Source organism: Hemiscyllium ocellatum, chromosome 20 (genome assembly GCF_020745735.1).
Source record: "Hemiscyllium ocellatum isolate sHemOce1 chromosome 20, sHemOce1.pat.X.cur, whole genome shotgun sequence".
NCBI lineage: Eukaryota > Metazoa > Chordata > Chondrichthyes > Orectolobiformes > Hemiscylliidae > Hemiscyllium > Hemiscyllium ocellatum.
The window spans coordinates 36,509,125-36,526,924 of record NC_083420.1 but is presented as its reverse complement, the minus strand read 5'-3'; the positions used below and the strand labels follow the sequence as shown (position 1 = coordinate 36,526,924).

At 41.2% G+C, this 17,800-nt stretch overlaps 1 protein-coding gene across 2 annotated transcripts in view; it reads right to left on the bottom strand.

Annotated features, from left to right (window-relative positions):
- Positions 1–17,800, bottom strand: part of si:ch211-14k19.8 (mucin-5AC) — a 39,063-nt gene that overhangs the window by 15,598 nt on the left and 5,665 nt on the right. The window contains exons 2-6 of one of the 2 annotated variants that reach the window (XM_060840749.1): positions 17,155–17,270; positions 11,809–11,867; positions 11,353–11,516; positions 10,317–10,479; positions 800–991 (exon numbers count right to left, since the gene is read on the bottom strand). In XM_060840749.1, the coding sequence (XP_060696732.1) occupies positions 800–991; positions 10,317–10,479; positions 11,353–11,516; positions 11,809–11,867; positions 17,155–17,270 (694 nt within the window). Of the gene's footprint in view, positions 1–799; positions 992–10,316; positions 10,480–11,352; positions 11,517–11,808; positions 11,868–17,154; positions 17,271–17,800 lie in introns of those variants that run through there. The other variant, XM_060840750.1, reaches the window with a different exon arrangement.

The following is a 17,800-nucleotide window of genomic DNA, read 5'->3' as shown; positions in this document are numbered from 1 at the left end:
GTACAGGACTTTGGTTAGGCCACATTTGGAGTACTGTGTGCAGTTCTGGTCGCCTCACTTTAGGAAAGATGTGGAAGCTTTGGAGAGGGTGCAGAGAAGATTTACCAGGATGTTGCCTGGAATGGAGAATAGGTCGTACGAGGATAGGTTGAGAGTTCTCGGCCTTTTCTCGTTGGAACGGCGAAGGATGAGGGGTGACTTGATAGAGGTTTATGAGATGATCAGAGGAATAGATAGAGTAGACAGTCAGAAACTTTTTCCCGGGTACAACAGAGTGTTACAAGGGGACATAAATTTAAAGGTGAAGGGTGGAAGGTATAGGGGAGATGTCAGGGGTGGGTTCTTTACCCAGAGAGTGGTGGGGGCATGGAATGCGCTGCCCGTGGGAGTGGTGGAGTCAGAATCATTGGCGACCTTTAAGCAGCAATTGGATAGGTACATGGATGGGTGCTTAATCTAGGATAGATGTTCGGCACAACATCGTGGGCCGAAGGGCCTGTTCTGTGCTGTATTGTTCTATGTTCTAATCAAGTGCCAGATAACGTAGTTAGCCAAGCTTCAGGACGTTGTGATCTTGTTCGGATAATCTGAAATTTGGTTAATCAAATGCCAGATAATCGAGATTCCTCTGTATGTAGCCCTAACAGACCCCATCTAACAAATATGGATTTTTGAACCCAGAGGTTGGTCACAGATCTCTCTGCACATCCCATCCCACCATAAGCCACACACCCATTTCAAAAATTGGTGCAAACTCACCTTACGGATGTGAGACCAACTGCAAAGGGCAATAGCTTACCTGCTCTTTGTCTGATCGATTTTAGCTTCAATCAACAAGATCTTGAACCTCCTCAGGACAACGACTGCAACAGCTGTCACGACCAACAGGACACTGAGTATGACACCAAACACTATTCCAATCAAGCTCTGCCGAGTCATCCTGTGGTCACATCTGGGACCCATGAACCAGTAATCAATGCCAACAGGGCACCTACAATAAAATGTTCATTCTTCATATAGGTGGCTTCATGGAATCTTACATCAGTAGCTAACAAAAATAAAATACTTCAGTCCATCTTGCCTGCGCCAGCTCTGAAAAGGCTTTCCTACGAAGTCTCACAAAGCATTTCTCTTGAACCCCCCCAAATTAGTTTTCAAATGTCCTTATTAAAAGTTCTTTCAAAACTGTTTCTCTCACCCTTTCAGATATTACTTTCCATTTCATAACAAGCTGTGAAAAATTTCTTCTCAAGTTCTTTTGCCAATTTTTCTCAAAAATATTTGTTAATGAGATTTGACAAAGTCAGCCTTTTGTCCCCACCGCAAATTGCCTTGATGAGGTGGTGGTAGGAGATTGCAGAATTATGTCCCAAAAGGAATGATGGTATATTAATGCTGCCCTTGTCCTTCTAGCAGTCAGGACATTTGAAGGTGCTGTTGAAAAGTTGTGTGAGTTGCTGCAGTGCATCTTGTAGATGGTACACAGGACAGTTATATTGTGCTTGTACTGGAGGGAGTAAAATGTTTAAAGTCATGGATGGTATTGTAACCAAATAAACTGCTTTGATCTGGTGTTGTCGGAGGTGCAGCAAGCAGGGTGTGTTCCAGCTGAAATTTGCCTTTTCGGTAAACAGGTTTTGGGGAATCAGGAATAAAGCACTCACTCGAGATTTTCCAGCCTCTGACCTATTCTTGTAGCTATTGTATATATATTGGCTGGCTTTGTAGGATCATTGGATCGAAAAACAAAGACATAATTCTGAATGTGAGCCCAGGTGGGCCTGGGAGACCAGTCCCGGAGGCGAGTCCCGGAGCAGGAGGCAGTCCAAATCCTGGAGGCAAGTTGCAGGCCGGAGCCAGGAGCAGGAGGCAATGAGGCCTCGTGTTCTGAAGTGCATTGGACACAGACTCAGTGAAAAGGACTTGAGTATTTTTGAAAGATACTTTTTATTCTCATCTGGACTTTGAATAAATCAAGTACTTTTTAAAACGTTGTATTCCTATGCTAGATTATCTTTTTACTCAATTCTGTAACCAACAGAAAATATCTGTACCTAGTTAAAAATCACACAACACCAGGTTATAGTCCAACGGGTTTATTTGGAAGCACTAGCTTTCGAAGCGCCGCTCCTTCATCAACCACCTGATGAAGGAGCAATGTTCCAAAAGCTAGTGCTTCCAAATAAACCTGTTGGACTATAACCTGGTGTTGTGTGATTTTTAACTTTGTACACCCTAGTCCAACACCAGCACCTCCAAATCATATCTGTACCTAGGTAGTCTGTACCAAAGATGGTGCCAAAGCAGCGACATTACAAACTTTTCACAGCAATTATTTGAGTGCACATGAAAATAAAGGCTATTCTATTCTGTTCTAAATCTGGTTACTGTGGTACAGATAATGTGAATGGCTCGTTAATCATGATCTTGATTGTGAGGGATTTGACGACGGTAATGCCAACATGATAATTAGGTGCCAACAATAGCTAGCTAGGCTGTCTCTAGTTGGAGATGTCATTGCCTAGCTTTTGTATGTTGTGAATGCTACTTGTCACTCATCAGCCCAAGCCTGATGTTGTCCAGATAGAAATGCAGGTGGTCACAGATTGCCACATTATCTGAGGAGTTGCAAATGGAACTCAAAATTGTGCAATATTCAGAGATATTCTCACTTGGAAGGTACATGTTTCCTGAAAGAGATGAGAAATATTTCGAGCCGAGATGACTGCCCTGAGAACCTTTTTGTACAGTTGGTGGGCTGAGAATGATTGGCCTCCACAACCATAATCTCAACCACAACTACAATTACAACCACAACCACAATCACTACAACCACAATTACAACCACAATCACATCTACAACCACAATCAGAACCACAATCACATCTACAACCACAATCAGAACCACAGCCACAATTACAACCACAATCACAACTACAACAACAATCAGAACCACAGCCACAGCCACAACCACAACTACAATCACAACCACAATCACAACTACAACCACAACCACAATCACAACTACAATCACAACCACAACCACAACTACAATCACAACTACAACCACAACCACATCTACAACCACAATCAGAACCACAGCCACAACCACAATTACAATCACAACCACAACTACAACCACAATTACAACCACAACTACAATCACAACCACAATTACAATCACAATCACAACCACAATTACAATCACAACTACAACCACAAGCACAACCACAACCACGTTCCTTTGTACTAGTTAGGGCATCGGTCGATCGAATGGTTTCCCTCATTCCTGTTGACTTGAATTTTATTTGGCTTATTTGATGTACATTTAATTCAATTCTGGCTTTGGTGTTAAAAGCAGTTACACCCATCTCACCTCTGGACCAAGATCGTAGTGAGGATTTGGGTCAAGCGATCCTGGAGAGCCAAACTGAGCAATATTGAGCAGGATATTGATGAGTAAGTGCTATTTGGTAACACCATCTATGTGGTAACCACATTAAACCATTTCCATTCCTCCCTCTATTAGGTCTCCCCCATAAATCTAATCTGCTCAATAGAAAACAATGTCACCTTCTCCAATCTCTCCCCATAACTGAAGTACCTCATCTCTGGTATCATCCAGATAAACCTTCTCTGTCAGGTCTTGACATGCTTTCTAAACTGTGATGTCCAAAATGTTACACTATACTCCAGCTGAGGTCTAATCAATGATTTCGAGTCTGAGAGATGTACAGCATGGAATCAGGCCCTTTGGTCCTACTCACCCATGCCAACCAGATAGCCTAAATTAATCTAGTCCCATTTGTCAGCACTTGGCCCATATCCCTCTAAACCCTTCCTATTCATATACCCATCCAGATGCCTTTTAAATGTTGCAATTGTACCAGCCTCCACCACTTCCTCTGGCAGTTCATTCCATACACACACCACCCTCTGTGTGAAAAGGTTGACCCTTAGGTTTCTTTTATATCTTTTCCCTCTCTTCCTGAACCTATGCCATCTCGTTCTGGACTCTCCCACTCGAGGGGAAAGATCTTGTCTATTTATCCTATCCATGCCCCTCATGACTTTATAAACCTCTATAAGGTCAGCCCCCAGCCTCCGACGCTCCAGCCCCAGCCTGTACAGCTTCTTCCAAAAGCTAGAAAGATTTGGAATGATGTCTTTGTTTTTCTTTCGAATGACTCTATAAAGCTGCACTTTCCTGAAGGAGGGCTCATGCCTGAAACGTCGATTCTCCTGCTCTTTGGATGCTGCCTGACCTGCTGCGCTTTTCCAGCAACACATTTTCAGCTCTGATCTCCAGCATCTGCAGTTCTCACTTTCTCCTATAAAGCCAGCGAAGTTTCCCATACACGTATACAGCTGTCTTGTCAGCTGATTTGCAACCATTAGGAATTGCTCAATATGCACCCTTACATACCTGCCATGTTCTTTCTCTCAAAGGACGTCTCTTAACCACCTTAAGCTGCACTTTCACGTTCATGCATAAATTAGCAATGTTATGAATAGTGAAGTTAATCGCAGACTTCAGGAGTATGCAGACAACAATGCCAAGTGTTGTATTGTCTGCAAATTTTAAATTGTACTCCCTATACCAAATCCAGGTCATGTATCACATATTCCCTACATTGCGGAAAGAGGCCTTTAGTCCAAGTCTGGCCCTCTGAACAGCATTGCACCCCTCCACCCTATCTTCATGCCCCTACATTTACCATAGCTAACCCACCTAGCCTGCACAATCCTGGACTACAAGACAATTTACAGTCATACATCACGGAAACAGGCCCTTCAGTCCAACTCATCCATGCCAACCAAGTTTCCCAAACTAAACTTAGTCCCTCTTGCCTGTGTTTGTTCCATCTCCCTCCAAACCTTTCTGGTTCATGTACTTATCCAAATGCCTTTTAACTGCTGTAATTGTTCCATCACTTCCTCTTCCAATTCATACCACATATGAACCATCCTCTATGTGGAAAGGTTGCCCCTCGGGTCCCTTTTAAATCTTTCTCCTCTCACCTTAAAAATATGCTCCCTCGTTTTGAACTCTCCCACTCCAGGAAAAAAAAACTTTGCTATTCACCTTATCCATGCCCCTCATGATTTTATAAACTTCTATTAGGTCACCCATCAACTGCCTATATTCCAGTGAAAAAAGTTCCATTATATCCAGCTTCACCTTATAACTCAAACCCCCCCCAGTCCCAGCAATGTCCTGGTAAATCTTTTCTGAGCCTTCTCTAATTTAATACTATCCTTCCTGTAATAGGGAAACCAGAACTATACAGAGTACTCCAAAACTGATCTCACCAATCACAACATGACATCATACTCATTGGTATGAGCAATGAAGGCTAGCGTACTAAATGCCTTCTCAACCACCCTGTCTAACTATGATGCAACTTTCAAAGAACTATATACATGAGCCCCTAGGTCTCTCTGTCCGACAACACTACCCAGGGCCCTATCATTAACTGTATAAGTCTTGTCTTTCTTCGTTTTACCAAAATGCATTTATCCAAATTAAACTCCATCTGCCATTCCTCAGCCCATTAGCCTAAATGATCAAGATTCCTTCCTAATCATGGTTCAAAATCACATAACACCAGGTTATAGTCCAACAGGTTTATTTGGAAGCACAAGCTTTCGGAGCACTGCTCCTTCATCAGGTGGTTGTGGAGAACCACGACCACCTGATGAAGGAGCGGCGCTCTGAAAGCTAGTGCTTCCAAATAAACCTGTTGGACTATAACCTGGTGTTGTGTGATTTTTAACTTTGTCCATCCCATTCCAACACTGGCACCTCCAAGTCATTTGTAATCATGGGTAACTTTCTTCAGTGTAGCACCAATTTTTGCATCATCTGCAAACTTACTAACAGTGCCTGCTAAATTCTCATCTTAATTGGTAATCAAAAGGACAAACAATAGCGGACCTAGCTTTGATCCTTGCAGAACAGCGCTGGTCCAGTCCTAAAAAATGACCCTCCACTATCACCCTTTGTCTCCTACTGTCAAGCCAATTTTGTATCCAATTGGCAAGCTTTCCCTGAATCCCATGTGATCTAATTGTCCTGATAAGTCCACCAAAAGGCTTTATTAAGCTCATGCAAACAATGTCTACTGCTCTCCCTTCATCTATCTGTTTGGTTAAATTCTCAAAAAACTCAATCAAGTTTGAAAGACATGATTTCCCATGCACAAAGCAAGGCTGACTATCCCTAATCAGTCCTTACCTTCCCAATTGCATGTAAATCCTATCTCTCAGAGTCCCTCCAACAGCCTACCCGGCACTGATTCTGGATCAGTGGTGCTGGAAGAGCACAGCAGTTCAGGCAGCATCCAACCAGCAGCGAAATCAACGTTTCAGGCAAAAGCCCTTCATCAGGAACCCAGCACTGATGTCAGTCTCACTGGTCTATAGTTTCCAGTCTTCTCCTTAGCCTTTCTTAAATAAAGGCACAACATTAGCCATCCTCCAGACCACTGGCACCTCGCCCATGATTGTAGATGATATAAAGATCTCTGCTAGGGGCCTCACAATTTCTTCCCTAGCTTCCCACAACATCCTGGAATACACCCAATCAGGTCCCAGACATTTAACCACTTCTATGTTTTTTAAGACCTGCAGCATTTCCTTTTCTGTAATGTGGCCTGTTTTCAAAACATCAATATTTATTTCCCCAAGGGCCCCTGTCTCCATATTTTTCTTTACAGTAAAAACTGACGTGAAACATTCACTTGGAATCTCTCCCATCTCCTGTGGTTCCACAGGTAGATGACCGATAAATCCCCCTGACCTTAACATTTTTGGACTGTGGGAAGAAACCCACGCAGACACGGGGAAAATGTGCAAACTCCACACAGTTACCTGAGGCTGGAATCAAACCTGGGTCACTGGTGCAGTGTGTATATCAACTACTGCATTCTTTACTCCACCTAGATATACATTTGTTCACCACCATTTTCTGCCCTGTATCTCTTAGCCAAATAAACACCCAAATTACCACCTTCCCTTTAAAAGCCGTTTAAAAGTCCCTATGTGTAACGACTGCATCACCTTCAACAAATTTAAATTCAGTTAATCGCATACAGATAATTTCATTTAAAAAAGCATACTTTTATGAACAGTCCATATTAACACATGCTTCTCCAAATGAGAATTAATTTTGACCTCAATAATGATTTCTATTGATTTGTCCATCACCAATATTTAACTGACTGGACTACAGTTAACAGCTTTACTTTTCCTCTCTTTCTTGAAAACGGGGGGCTTATTTGTTATCTGACTGTTCTCTGTCACTACACTCATTCAAGGAGGATTGAAAGAATATGGTCAGAACTTCTGCTGTATCCACCCTAGCTTCCCAGAGCAACTCCAATACATCCCATTCAGGCTGAGTCAAATGTTAACTTTGAGAGACGCCAAAGCACTCAACATCTCTTTCCATTTTTATCCTACCTATCTATTACCCAGCAACACCATCTTCTTTCATAAAAACCACTACATTAGTATTTCTTCCATATTTCCTGCTACAGGAAAGCTGTTGCCAAATTTGAAAAGGTTCAGAAAAGATTTACAAGAATGTTGCCGGGATGAGAGAGTTTGAGCTATAGGAAGAGACTGAATAGGCTGGGGCGTTTTGCTCTGGTGCATCGGAGGTTGAGGGGTGACCTTTTAGAGGTTTATAAAATCATGAGGGGCATGGATAGAGTAAATAGCTAAGGTCTTTTTCTCATGATAGGGGAGTCCAAACTAGAGGGCATAGGTTTAAGGTAAGAAGGGAAAGATTAAAAAAAGACCTGAGGGGGCAACATTTTCACGCAGAGGGCAGGGCATGCATGGAATGAGCTGCCAGAGGAAGTGGTGGTGGAGGCTGGTACAATTACAACATTTAAAAGCCTCTGGATTGGTATATGAATAGGAAGGGTTTAGGAGGATATGGGCCAAGTGCTGGTAAATGGGACTAGATTAGCTTAGGATATCTGGCCGGCATGGACCAATTGGACTGGTTTGTTTGGTCTGTTTCTGTGCTGTATAACTAAATGATTCTATATCTCAGTCATGTCCTCTGCCTTCACATGAAGCTTTCCATTTTGGCCTCTAATCAGCCCCACTGTCCTTTAACTATGGTTTTACAACTTACACTGTATATATTTTGAAAAATGATAGGGTTCCCTTTCATATTCCCAAAATGGTTTCTCATTCTCTCTCTGCCATTTTTATATCCTTTTCCAAATTCTGCAATCTCCTTTAGGCTGGCACCAAGGAGAATATGTTGGAACTCACTCTTGCGTTTACAGAAGTGACTATCTTCCCAACTATCTGAAACCCTGGCAGAAACCACAGTGCTCACTTCCTTATGCAGCCAAATCTCACAAAGTGGCACAGATTGTTTTCTGACTATATGTCCCAAGGTGTCATCATCATTGCTGGTCATCAACATCGAACTCTGATTTGACTGTACCGCACTCCAGGGAATTCCTGCACTTTCCGCCAGCTGGTCACTCAGTCCATTTTCCCCGAGTTCATTCCATAGCCAAGGGGGTGAACACATCCTGAAACATTTTGCTATCCATAAAACTCTTAACTTCCTCAATGCACTGCAGTAATGCCAACCATCTTTTGTGCTCAGAAAATCTGAGTTCAAGTTGTAACTTAAAGTAATTTGCAAAAGTAGAAAATGCAGCCTGGGGAAAAAAAGCCCTTTCACATTGCAAGTAGTTAGGCTCTAGGTTGCACTGCCTAATGCATGGTGGAGGCAAGTTTAATCAAGGCATTTAAAAGGGCAACGGATATTTATGTAAATGAAAACAATATGTAAGACAATAGGTTGGCACTAAGTCACTTTGCTCATTTGGAAAGGATCTTCTAGGAGAAAGTGAGGACTGCAGAGGGCTTCTCTTCAGGAAGAAGGCTCATGCCCGAAACGTCGATTCTCCTGCTCCTTGGATGCTGCCCGACCTGCTGCGCTTTTCCAGCAACACATTTTCAGCTTTGCTCATTTGGAAAGCCAGGGAAGACATGATGAGCTAAATAGCCTCCTTCTGCACCAGAACAATTTTATACCCTGAGCTTCCAGGATGCATTATCGGAGATGCATGCATTGGAACCCAGTTATTCCACCACATCACCCGAAAATAGATTCCTCTTGTTAAATGGACCAAGGGATAAATTACATCTATTTACAGAGACTCAAAGAACCAAGTACTTATCCATTCACTCACTGCCAAGAATCTCAATAATTTGCACTCTATCTTATTCCTTACTCAGAATTGTTACTGCTTTGATTCTTCTCCCTCCTGGAATAAGGTTTGGCCTGCTGGAATTCTGTGCAGTGAGAGTCAGTGGGAAGAGTCTGGGGTCATTGAGATTCTGCACAATGTATATTAATGGGAAGAAGTATATTCCATTGGGTAACAGTTCTGAGAGCTGGCCTGATTCTGTTCTGATTTTGGATCCTATTTAAGTGGCTAGGATTCACAATGAGTCTGTATCAGGGATACGACTGAATCGATTGAAAAAAACCCTGAATTTAACTGAACCTGTGAGAAGGGGAGTAAAGAAAGTGAACCAATCATCAAGTTGATGGGAAGAAATGTTTAGACTTAAAAATATTTGCTTTGAATTTGGAAACATAATCTCTTCCCAAATCCCTCCCTATTCATGATTTACTAGATATATTACAATGATATTGGGTCTCAAAAGGTTAACTATGAGATAGGTTAAACAAACTCCTGTTGCACAGTCTTGAACTTAGAAAGTTAAGAGATTTTAGGAAGGAGAGTCCCAAAATTCCACTTTTCCGTGTGAAAAAATATTTCTAAATAAGGCCTAGATCCAACTTTTAAAGCAATGCTTGTTTGCATCCTGTCACAAGCTTTTCAAACTATTTAGGGTAGATTGGGATAAGCCATTTTGATGAGTTGGGGAGTCTAGGGCTGAGGGCACAGCCTTAATAGTAGGAGGTAGACATTTTGGGAAATTCTAAATGCAAAAGGCAGCAGAAGTTTGGAATGCTGTTTAACAAATAGCAATTGATGTTAGATTAATTAACTTTAAAACAGAAATTAATAAAATCTTTTGTTAAACAGAAAGTATTCAAGCACATAAGGCAAAGGCCGGAATACCAAGTTGAGTTCCAGATCAGTCATAATCTATCTGAATGGTGAACAGGTAAGGAGTTAAATGCCTATTTTTGTTCCTTTACTTGAGTGTTCGTCAGATCGCTGCTGGCACAAAGTTGTTTTCAGTTTGCTGTCCATACTAAAGCCAACAATCACTCCAGGTGAACGCACAAATGTGTTACTTACTGGCACATGGGCTCCCGGCCCCGGGTGTGAGTGCAGATGCCACTGTTTTTGCAGTAATCAGTGTGGCAAAGGGAGGTGCAGGTCACATTCCTTCTGTCAGTATGAATGCACTGGAACCCAGTTTGGCAGGAAAACACCTGACCACATAAAGCATTGAAACCCTCTGTAGATAGAGACAAAAATGTGCAAAACAATTCAATTCATTCATCACTCCAGTCCATTTCTCCCTATTATCCCTAAGGTGCTAGCTCTAACTGATAAGGTCCAGTGGAGCTTTCCAGCTCCCCAAAGTGGGAATTGCATAACAATGAGGAAACAGGAAGACGCTATTCAGCTCATCCAGTGAGATAAATCAGCACTTCCAGCATGTTCTGCAAATCAGGTACATCCTTGGTTTTATTCTTTCATAGGATATGGTGTCGCTGGTAAGCCATTCCTAATTGTCCCTGAACTGCTTAGAGGGGAGTTAAAAGTCAATCACATTGACAACTACATCCTGTCTGATCAGTATCTTAAATCTACCTATCCCTACCTTTGCTTTGTCATCCTTAATCGCTTAAGCAACAAAAAGCTTTTGAACTCCATTTCCAAAGTACGGTATTAATTAACCCCACAGAATCCAAAGAATTTTAGGAAGGAAAATCCCAAAATTCCACTACGCTGTGAGAAAAAATATTTCTTAACATTATCCAAATAAGACCTAAATCCAATATTTAAGGTAATGCTTCTTTGCATCCTGTCACAAACCAGAGGAGTACTTCTGTCTGTATCTACTTCATTAAATTCTTCAATCATTTCAGTTAATTTTGATTCCCTCCCACCACCCGGCACCCCACCCCACTCCACCCCTTGATCTTCTAAACTCAAGAAGCTTGAAAAGAGGAGGAGGCCTTAAGGGAAAGGTGCTGTATGAGGGGAGATAAGGGGAGTTATCCTAATCATGGAAGGCAAGATAGGAGTGTGTCTAATTATGTGTCTGACTGTGTGTACGTGTTTAGAGAAGGTATGCTTTGTACAGGAATTAGGTGACAGTTACCTGAAACATATACTCTCAATACCTGAGCTCCACCAATCTCAAACCCATTAGCAATCACATCATTCAGTCCAGTAATATTGATGATCAAACTTGGGTCCAGTAGATAACCTTGGATATCCTTTGCAATGAAGACAACGTCAAACTCAATCAATACGCTTCCTGCCCTGTGGAAACAAGATGGTGAATAAGACAAGAGCTGGAACTGGACAGACACACACAAAGTCCACAGATATCACTTATCACAGGGAACACAATACCCAAAACATAGACAATGTTCGCTAATGCTCTAGACTACTAATGATGGAGGCATTAGTAGACAGTATTAATGATGGAGGAAAGGCAATAAGTCATGTTAGAAGTTCTGTTAAGTACCAATTTTGCACTCAACAAAAGGGAAAAGAACTCTCAATATCAGACATTGATGATGAATGAATCAATCAATTGAATTTTAATCACCTGAAGTGTTTAATCAGCAACTGCTGAAATCCAGGAACTTTCTTATAAAACGGAGAGACCTGCAGAAAATTGGATTGAAATGATCTCACTTTCCTATAAGATTATGTAAAAACTATCAATGTGCGCAGTCAACCAGCAATATGAGCAGTGTAATGATTACTCAGTGTTGTACCAGTAATGTAACACTAAATGCAAGCAGTCATCCAGCATTACATCAATTGAGAGGACAAAGAATAATCAGAAGCCCTGGAGCCATGAATCCAGTTTATCTAAAATGCTTGAGAATTAGTAACGTGGTAAATGAACAAGTTTAGTCTGTCAGATCATCCTTAAACCATTGACTAAATAATTGAGGAGCTCTCAAGCATACAGTTTCCACATTTAACATTGTCCTGCACAACATAGTTTTGCATGAACGTCATTGTTAAATGTATATCCGCCTCGCACAGCATTGCTGCTGATCTGTGTTAATGTCACTGGGAAGGTCCTACTTAACGTCCACACGGCTGTAGGAACTGTAACCCATAAGAAGGCTTTCACCCTTTTTGTTTTTGCTCACGGGATGTGGGTGTTGCTGGCTATGCTTACATTTATCGCCCATCCCTAGCTGCCCTGCAGGAGGCAGTGGCAAGCTGCCCTCTTGAATCACTGCAGTCCTTGCAGTGTAGGAACACTCATGGTGCTGTTAGGGTGGGAGTTCCCCGATTTTGACCCCATAACAATGACGGAACAATGATGTAAGCCCAAATCTGGATGGCGTGTAACTCGGAGAGGGACATACAGGTGGAGCTGTTCCAATGCATCGGCTGTCCTTTTCCTTCCAGATGGCAGAGATTATAGCTTTGAAAGTGCTGTTGGAGGAGCTTGGTCAGTTACTGCAGTGCATCATCACTGCTGTGCTGCCAATGTGCATCAGTGTTGGAAGGAGTGAGACCGAACCAGGCAAGTGGGGAGTATTCAATCACCCTCCTAATTTATGCCTTGCAGATGCTGGGCAGTGGGGCATCAGAGAGTGAAGTGCATTACTTCGTGCAGATTTCCTAACCTCTCACCTGCTCTTGTAGCCACAGTATTTATATGGCTCGTTCAGTTCAGTTTCTGGTCAACAGTAATCACCAGGATGATAGTTGGGGACTGAACAATGGTAATGCCATTGAACGTCAAGGGTTGACTATTATAATTCACTCTTGTTGGAGATGGTCAATGGCTGGAAATTATGTGGCATGAATGTTGCCATTATCTAGGGCTTGCTGCATTTGAACATGGTCGAGAGTGTAGTGCTGGAAAAGCGCAGCAGGTCAGGCAGCATCCAAGGAGTAGGAAAATCGACGTTTTGGGCATAAGCCCTTCATCAGGAATCCTGATGTGGACTGTACAGTATCTGAGTAGTGGCAAATGGGCTGAACATTGTACAAACCCCACTCTGGCTTTCTGATGGAGAGAAGGTCATTGATGAAGCAGCTGAAGATGGTTGGGCCTGAGAACCTCCTGCAGAGATGTCCTGCAGCTGAAGCTACAGGCAATATTGTATTGGGAGAATTTGGAAAACCTTTAAGTACTTTGAGCTGTTCCTAGACTGTGGTGTGCTGTACACTACAGTACTGTGGTGTGCTATACACTACAGTACTGTAATGGTCTACAGTGGCCCTTTTGAGGACCACTGGTTAAGTGATCACAGTCTTGTAGATATGGCAGTGTTTGTGTCATTTTGTATAACACACAAATTAGCATTTCTTCCTGTTGTCATCTTGGTTCTCTTGAATTGTTCATTATTCAAATGGTTCATTAATTTGCTCATTATAAGCCATTGCTAATGAAGTGCTTTCTGCTGAGATAAGACAACAAAAACAAGTTATGCTTCAAATGAAGTCCGACCTTACAATGAATGGTTGACAACATTAGTACTCTGAGATTGCCAGCAGCAACTGAGAGAACAGTTGTTAAAAAACACGGATAAAATAAAAGTCTGGCAAATTTACATTTTTTTGGTAGTGGTTAAGTAGAAAAAAAATCAGATTGCAACTGTCTTGGACATGAAAAGAGTGTTAACCATTGCCATCTCACATTAAATTCTGTATCACATGTCTCTTACTTTAATGCTAATTCAAGAAAATGCTTCAAGTTTGTTTCTAGAAAAACCATAAAGAGCCACAATCCACAAAGAACCATAGGCACAACTTTCCATCAGAAGTCGAGAGAATTTGTTCTGCACAGCTTGAACATTGCGTGAGGTAAAGGACAAAGCAGGTCACCATCAAATGTTGTCTTTATTCCGCACCACACTCTGGTAATCTAGCCAACTAACTTTCCCAAACAGATCGTGCCAAAGTTCAAATTTAAAACCATTTGGTGTTACTCATGGGTTATTTATAAGGTATAAAAATCATACTAACTTGCATAGGTGGAGAGCTTGCCACTGCTGATTTAAAACATTGTGTAATCACAAAGGCTGAGCTGAGGTGCTAGTGAGGTTGAAAGGCCTCGTTTATTCTGCAAAAGAATGTCTTCCAGGCCATATATTTCAACAATTATGTATACCAGGCTTTAAAGCAGCTCAGGATCATGTGATCTTGCAGCAAATGATTCCAACATGAAGCCAATGCTCATGTATCATTCCCAAAATCTCAGAACAATTAAGTGCTATTCAAAGTACAAGCCACCTGTTATGTGGAGACCAAATGAAAGAGACATAGATAATATAAGCAATTTTTGAGGATGATTTTGCAACCTAACAACTCGGTCCCTCTACGAAATGATAGCTGATCTGATTATGGCATTGTGGCCACATTCTGTTCTACACCCAATAATCATCCACTTTCTTTGTTCTAGTTGTGTCTAGCAATCCTAGATCATTGGTCCACTAAGAATCATGACAAAAAACAATGCTGACCTTCAACAAAATGGTCCTAGGTACTTGATGATCTCAGTGACAATGTTAACATGACCTTTCTAGCACCACCTGGATTTTTCAAATTATGGATCAAAGGATTATTGCAATGTTCAAGGTTGATTAGCACAGAATATGTTTTGGACAAACCAACCAGGAATCCTAAGGTACAATGCTCCTACCTTGAAGGAACACTGAAAGAATTACAACTACGTCAGGACCATCCTTAACATCTGTATGGCGATGGCCTGCCATCTACCATAAGTGGGGTGTGGAGAAAGTTGTGACCAGACTGCATTGGAGCAAAGGACTTTATTGAACAAGAGATGATTGTGAAAACATGCAAACAAATGGGGTTGGGTGCACTCTACACTGTTGATGTTGCAGTTTCTTGCCTCCCATTTTACGCAGGATCTGAAGGAAGTGGAACAACAGAGGGCTGATGAGGAAGTAATTTAGCACAAGATCACTCTCTGGTGACTTGGAAGAGCTTAAAGCAGCATTTGCCATCTTTGGTGAAGATAGAGAGTGCATAAGGCATAGAAGCAGAAGTATGCCATTCAGTCCATTAATCTTACTCTGCCATTCAGTAAGATCATGGTGATCTGATAATCCTTAATTCTACTTTCGTGCCACAACCCTATAACCCTTGATTCCCTCACTGATTAAAAATCTGTCTATCTCAGCTTTGAATATACTTAACAATGCAGCCTCAACACCCCTCTGCAATAAAGAGTTTTACAGAGTCACTACCATCTGAAAGAAGGAATTCCTCATCTCTACCCTACTTGAGGGACCCTTTACCCTGAGATTATGCCCTCTGATCCTAGATTCTCCCACAACGGAAACAACTACCTTTCCAAATCCCCTAAAAATCTTGTATGTTTCAGAAAGCTCACATTCAGGAAGCTCTTCTAAACTCCAATGGGTACAGATCTAAAGCATTCAACCTCTCTTTTTTAAAAGAATCCCTCCATTCCTAGAATCAACTTAGCGAACCTTCTCTGGACTATATCCAAGCCAATAAATCTTTCCATACATAAGGGGAATCAAAACGGTTCACAGTATTCTAGGTATGCTCTATCTATTGCTCTGTATAGTTTTAGCAGGGCTTCCCTATTTTTATACTCTATTCCCTTTGTAATAAAGGCCAACATTCTATTTATGTTATTTAATACTTGTTAAACCTGTATGCTAGCTTTTTGTGATTCATGGACAATGACTCCCAAATCCCATTGTAGCTTTCTGCAGTCTTTCTCCATTTAAATAATAGCCACCTTCCTTAGTCTTCCTGCCAATTTAACCTCAACTTTCCCACATAATAGTCCAGCAACCAAGCTTTTGCCCAGTGGTTTAACCTGTCTGTATCCCTCTGTAAACTGTGTCATCCACATCACTTGCCTTCCCATCTATTTTTGCCTTCTCTGCAAACTTGGCTATGGTACATTTAAATTGCTCATCCAGGCCAGTAATATATATTGTAAATAGAGTTCTAATCCTTATGGTCGTCCACTAATTACAGATTGGCACCCTTATCCCAATTTTCTGTGTTCTATTAGTCAATCCACTATTCATGCTATTATACTAACTCCAACACAATGGGGCTTTTACTTTATTAAGAATCCTTACATGCGGTAACTTATCAAATAACTTCTGGATATTCAAATATATTAAACCTACTGTTTCTCCTTTATATTTATTCCCTCCTCAAAGATTTATAAAAATAAGTGTAGTGAACAGATGTATTGATATTGCAGTTAACTGCTAAAGGGAGCTCTACAGAGACAAAATAAAACAAACTGTAGCTGTCATGAAAAAATATATCTTAAAAACCTACTGCAAAAGAATCCTTTAAAGGTTCCTGCATAAAGTCATGAAGATTACTCAGTGATGTATTTTGATAGTAAGACAGATGATAGAGTGCAGTTTCTGAATGAACTGAAGTACTAATAATATCTTTCAAAAAAATCCTCAAAATATCACCTCAATAAGCCCTCCCAAAGTCTTCCCAAACTCCAGTAACACCCATCTCCAATACCATTCATCAGTGAGACAAAAGCATCACAGCTTGGTGAGGACCCAATTTTTATGTTTTCACAGTTTTCTGACAGTTGGATAAATCTTTGTTGGCAATTTCATGTTTTCAAAAGTTTTAAAATGTTAATGGACTTGCTGGTTGGACCTTCCACCAGGAACAAAATCCCATTAATAAAATCACATTTTCCAGGAACCAATTAATGATGTTAAGTAAGTATCATTGTTGTAACTACACAAACCGGAAAGACACCCCAGAAGCCGCTAATGAACTGTCAAAACACTTTTTAGGTTTTAAGTGAAGGAATGGCAAAACACATTGTGTAAAAGCAAAGTCACACTGTCTAAAAACAACTAACACTGTTGTACAAGACAGTGACTGGGACAGGGGTTTTATGGAAAAAAGCATGATTTTGAAACCTCACTTTGTGTGTGAAATCCTTGGCCAGATTCTGGTATTCATCAGATGTTGGGTCTCCCAACTGGAGGGTGAAGTTCATGGCCAGAATGAGTTTTGTTGGTATCTTCAAAGTGGCACCCTCTGAAAAAGACAGAAAATTAAAATTTCATCCTTCTGTCCAAATACCCCCATGGCCTTGTCCATCCCTAACTCTGTAATATCCTTCAGCTCCACAACCCTTGAAGAAATCCGCACTCCTCCAATTTGGTCTTCTGCATCCTCCAGTTTTCATCATTCCACAAAGCTGCGAAGGCCCTAAACCTCTTCACCTCACTTCCTATCCTCTACAAAGTGACTCCTTTTAAACCTACGTGTGACCAAGCTTTTCGTCAACTGTCCTTACCTAGCATAGTATCCATTTTCTGATAAGGTTATATTCCTATGGAGTGTTTTACTGTGATAATGGTGCTAAATGAATGCAAGTTGTGGGAAGATGACTATGCTTAAACTCTGCACAGAAGACATCGCGCAAGGCACAAGAGTGACCATATGACACAATGCAAGAAAGAACTTGTATTTTTCTTGCTTGTTTCTATAGTCCAATTTTAAACAGTTTCCAGTGTCTCCAATTTATATTTCAGTGCACTTTCCATAACCTCATGATCTCCCAA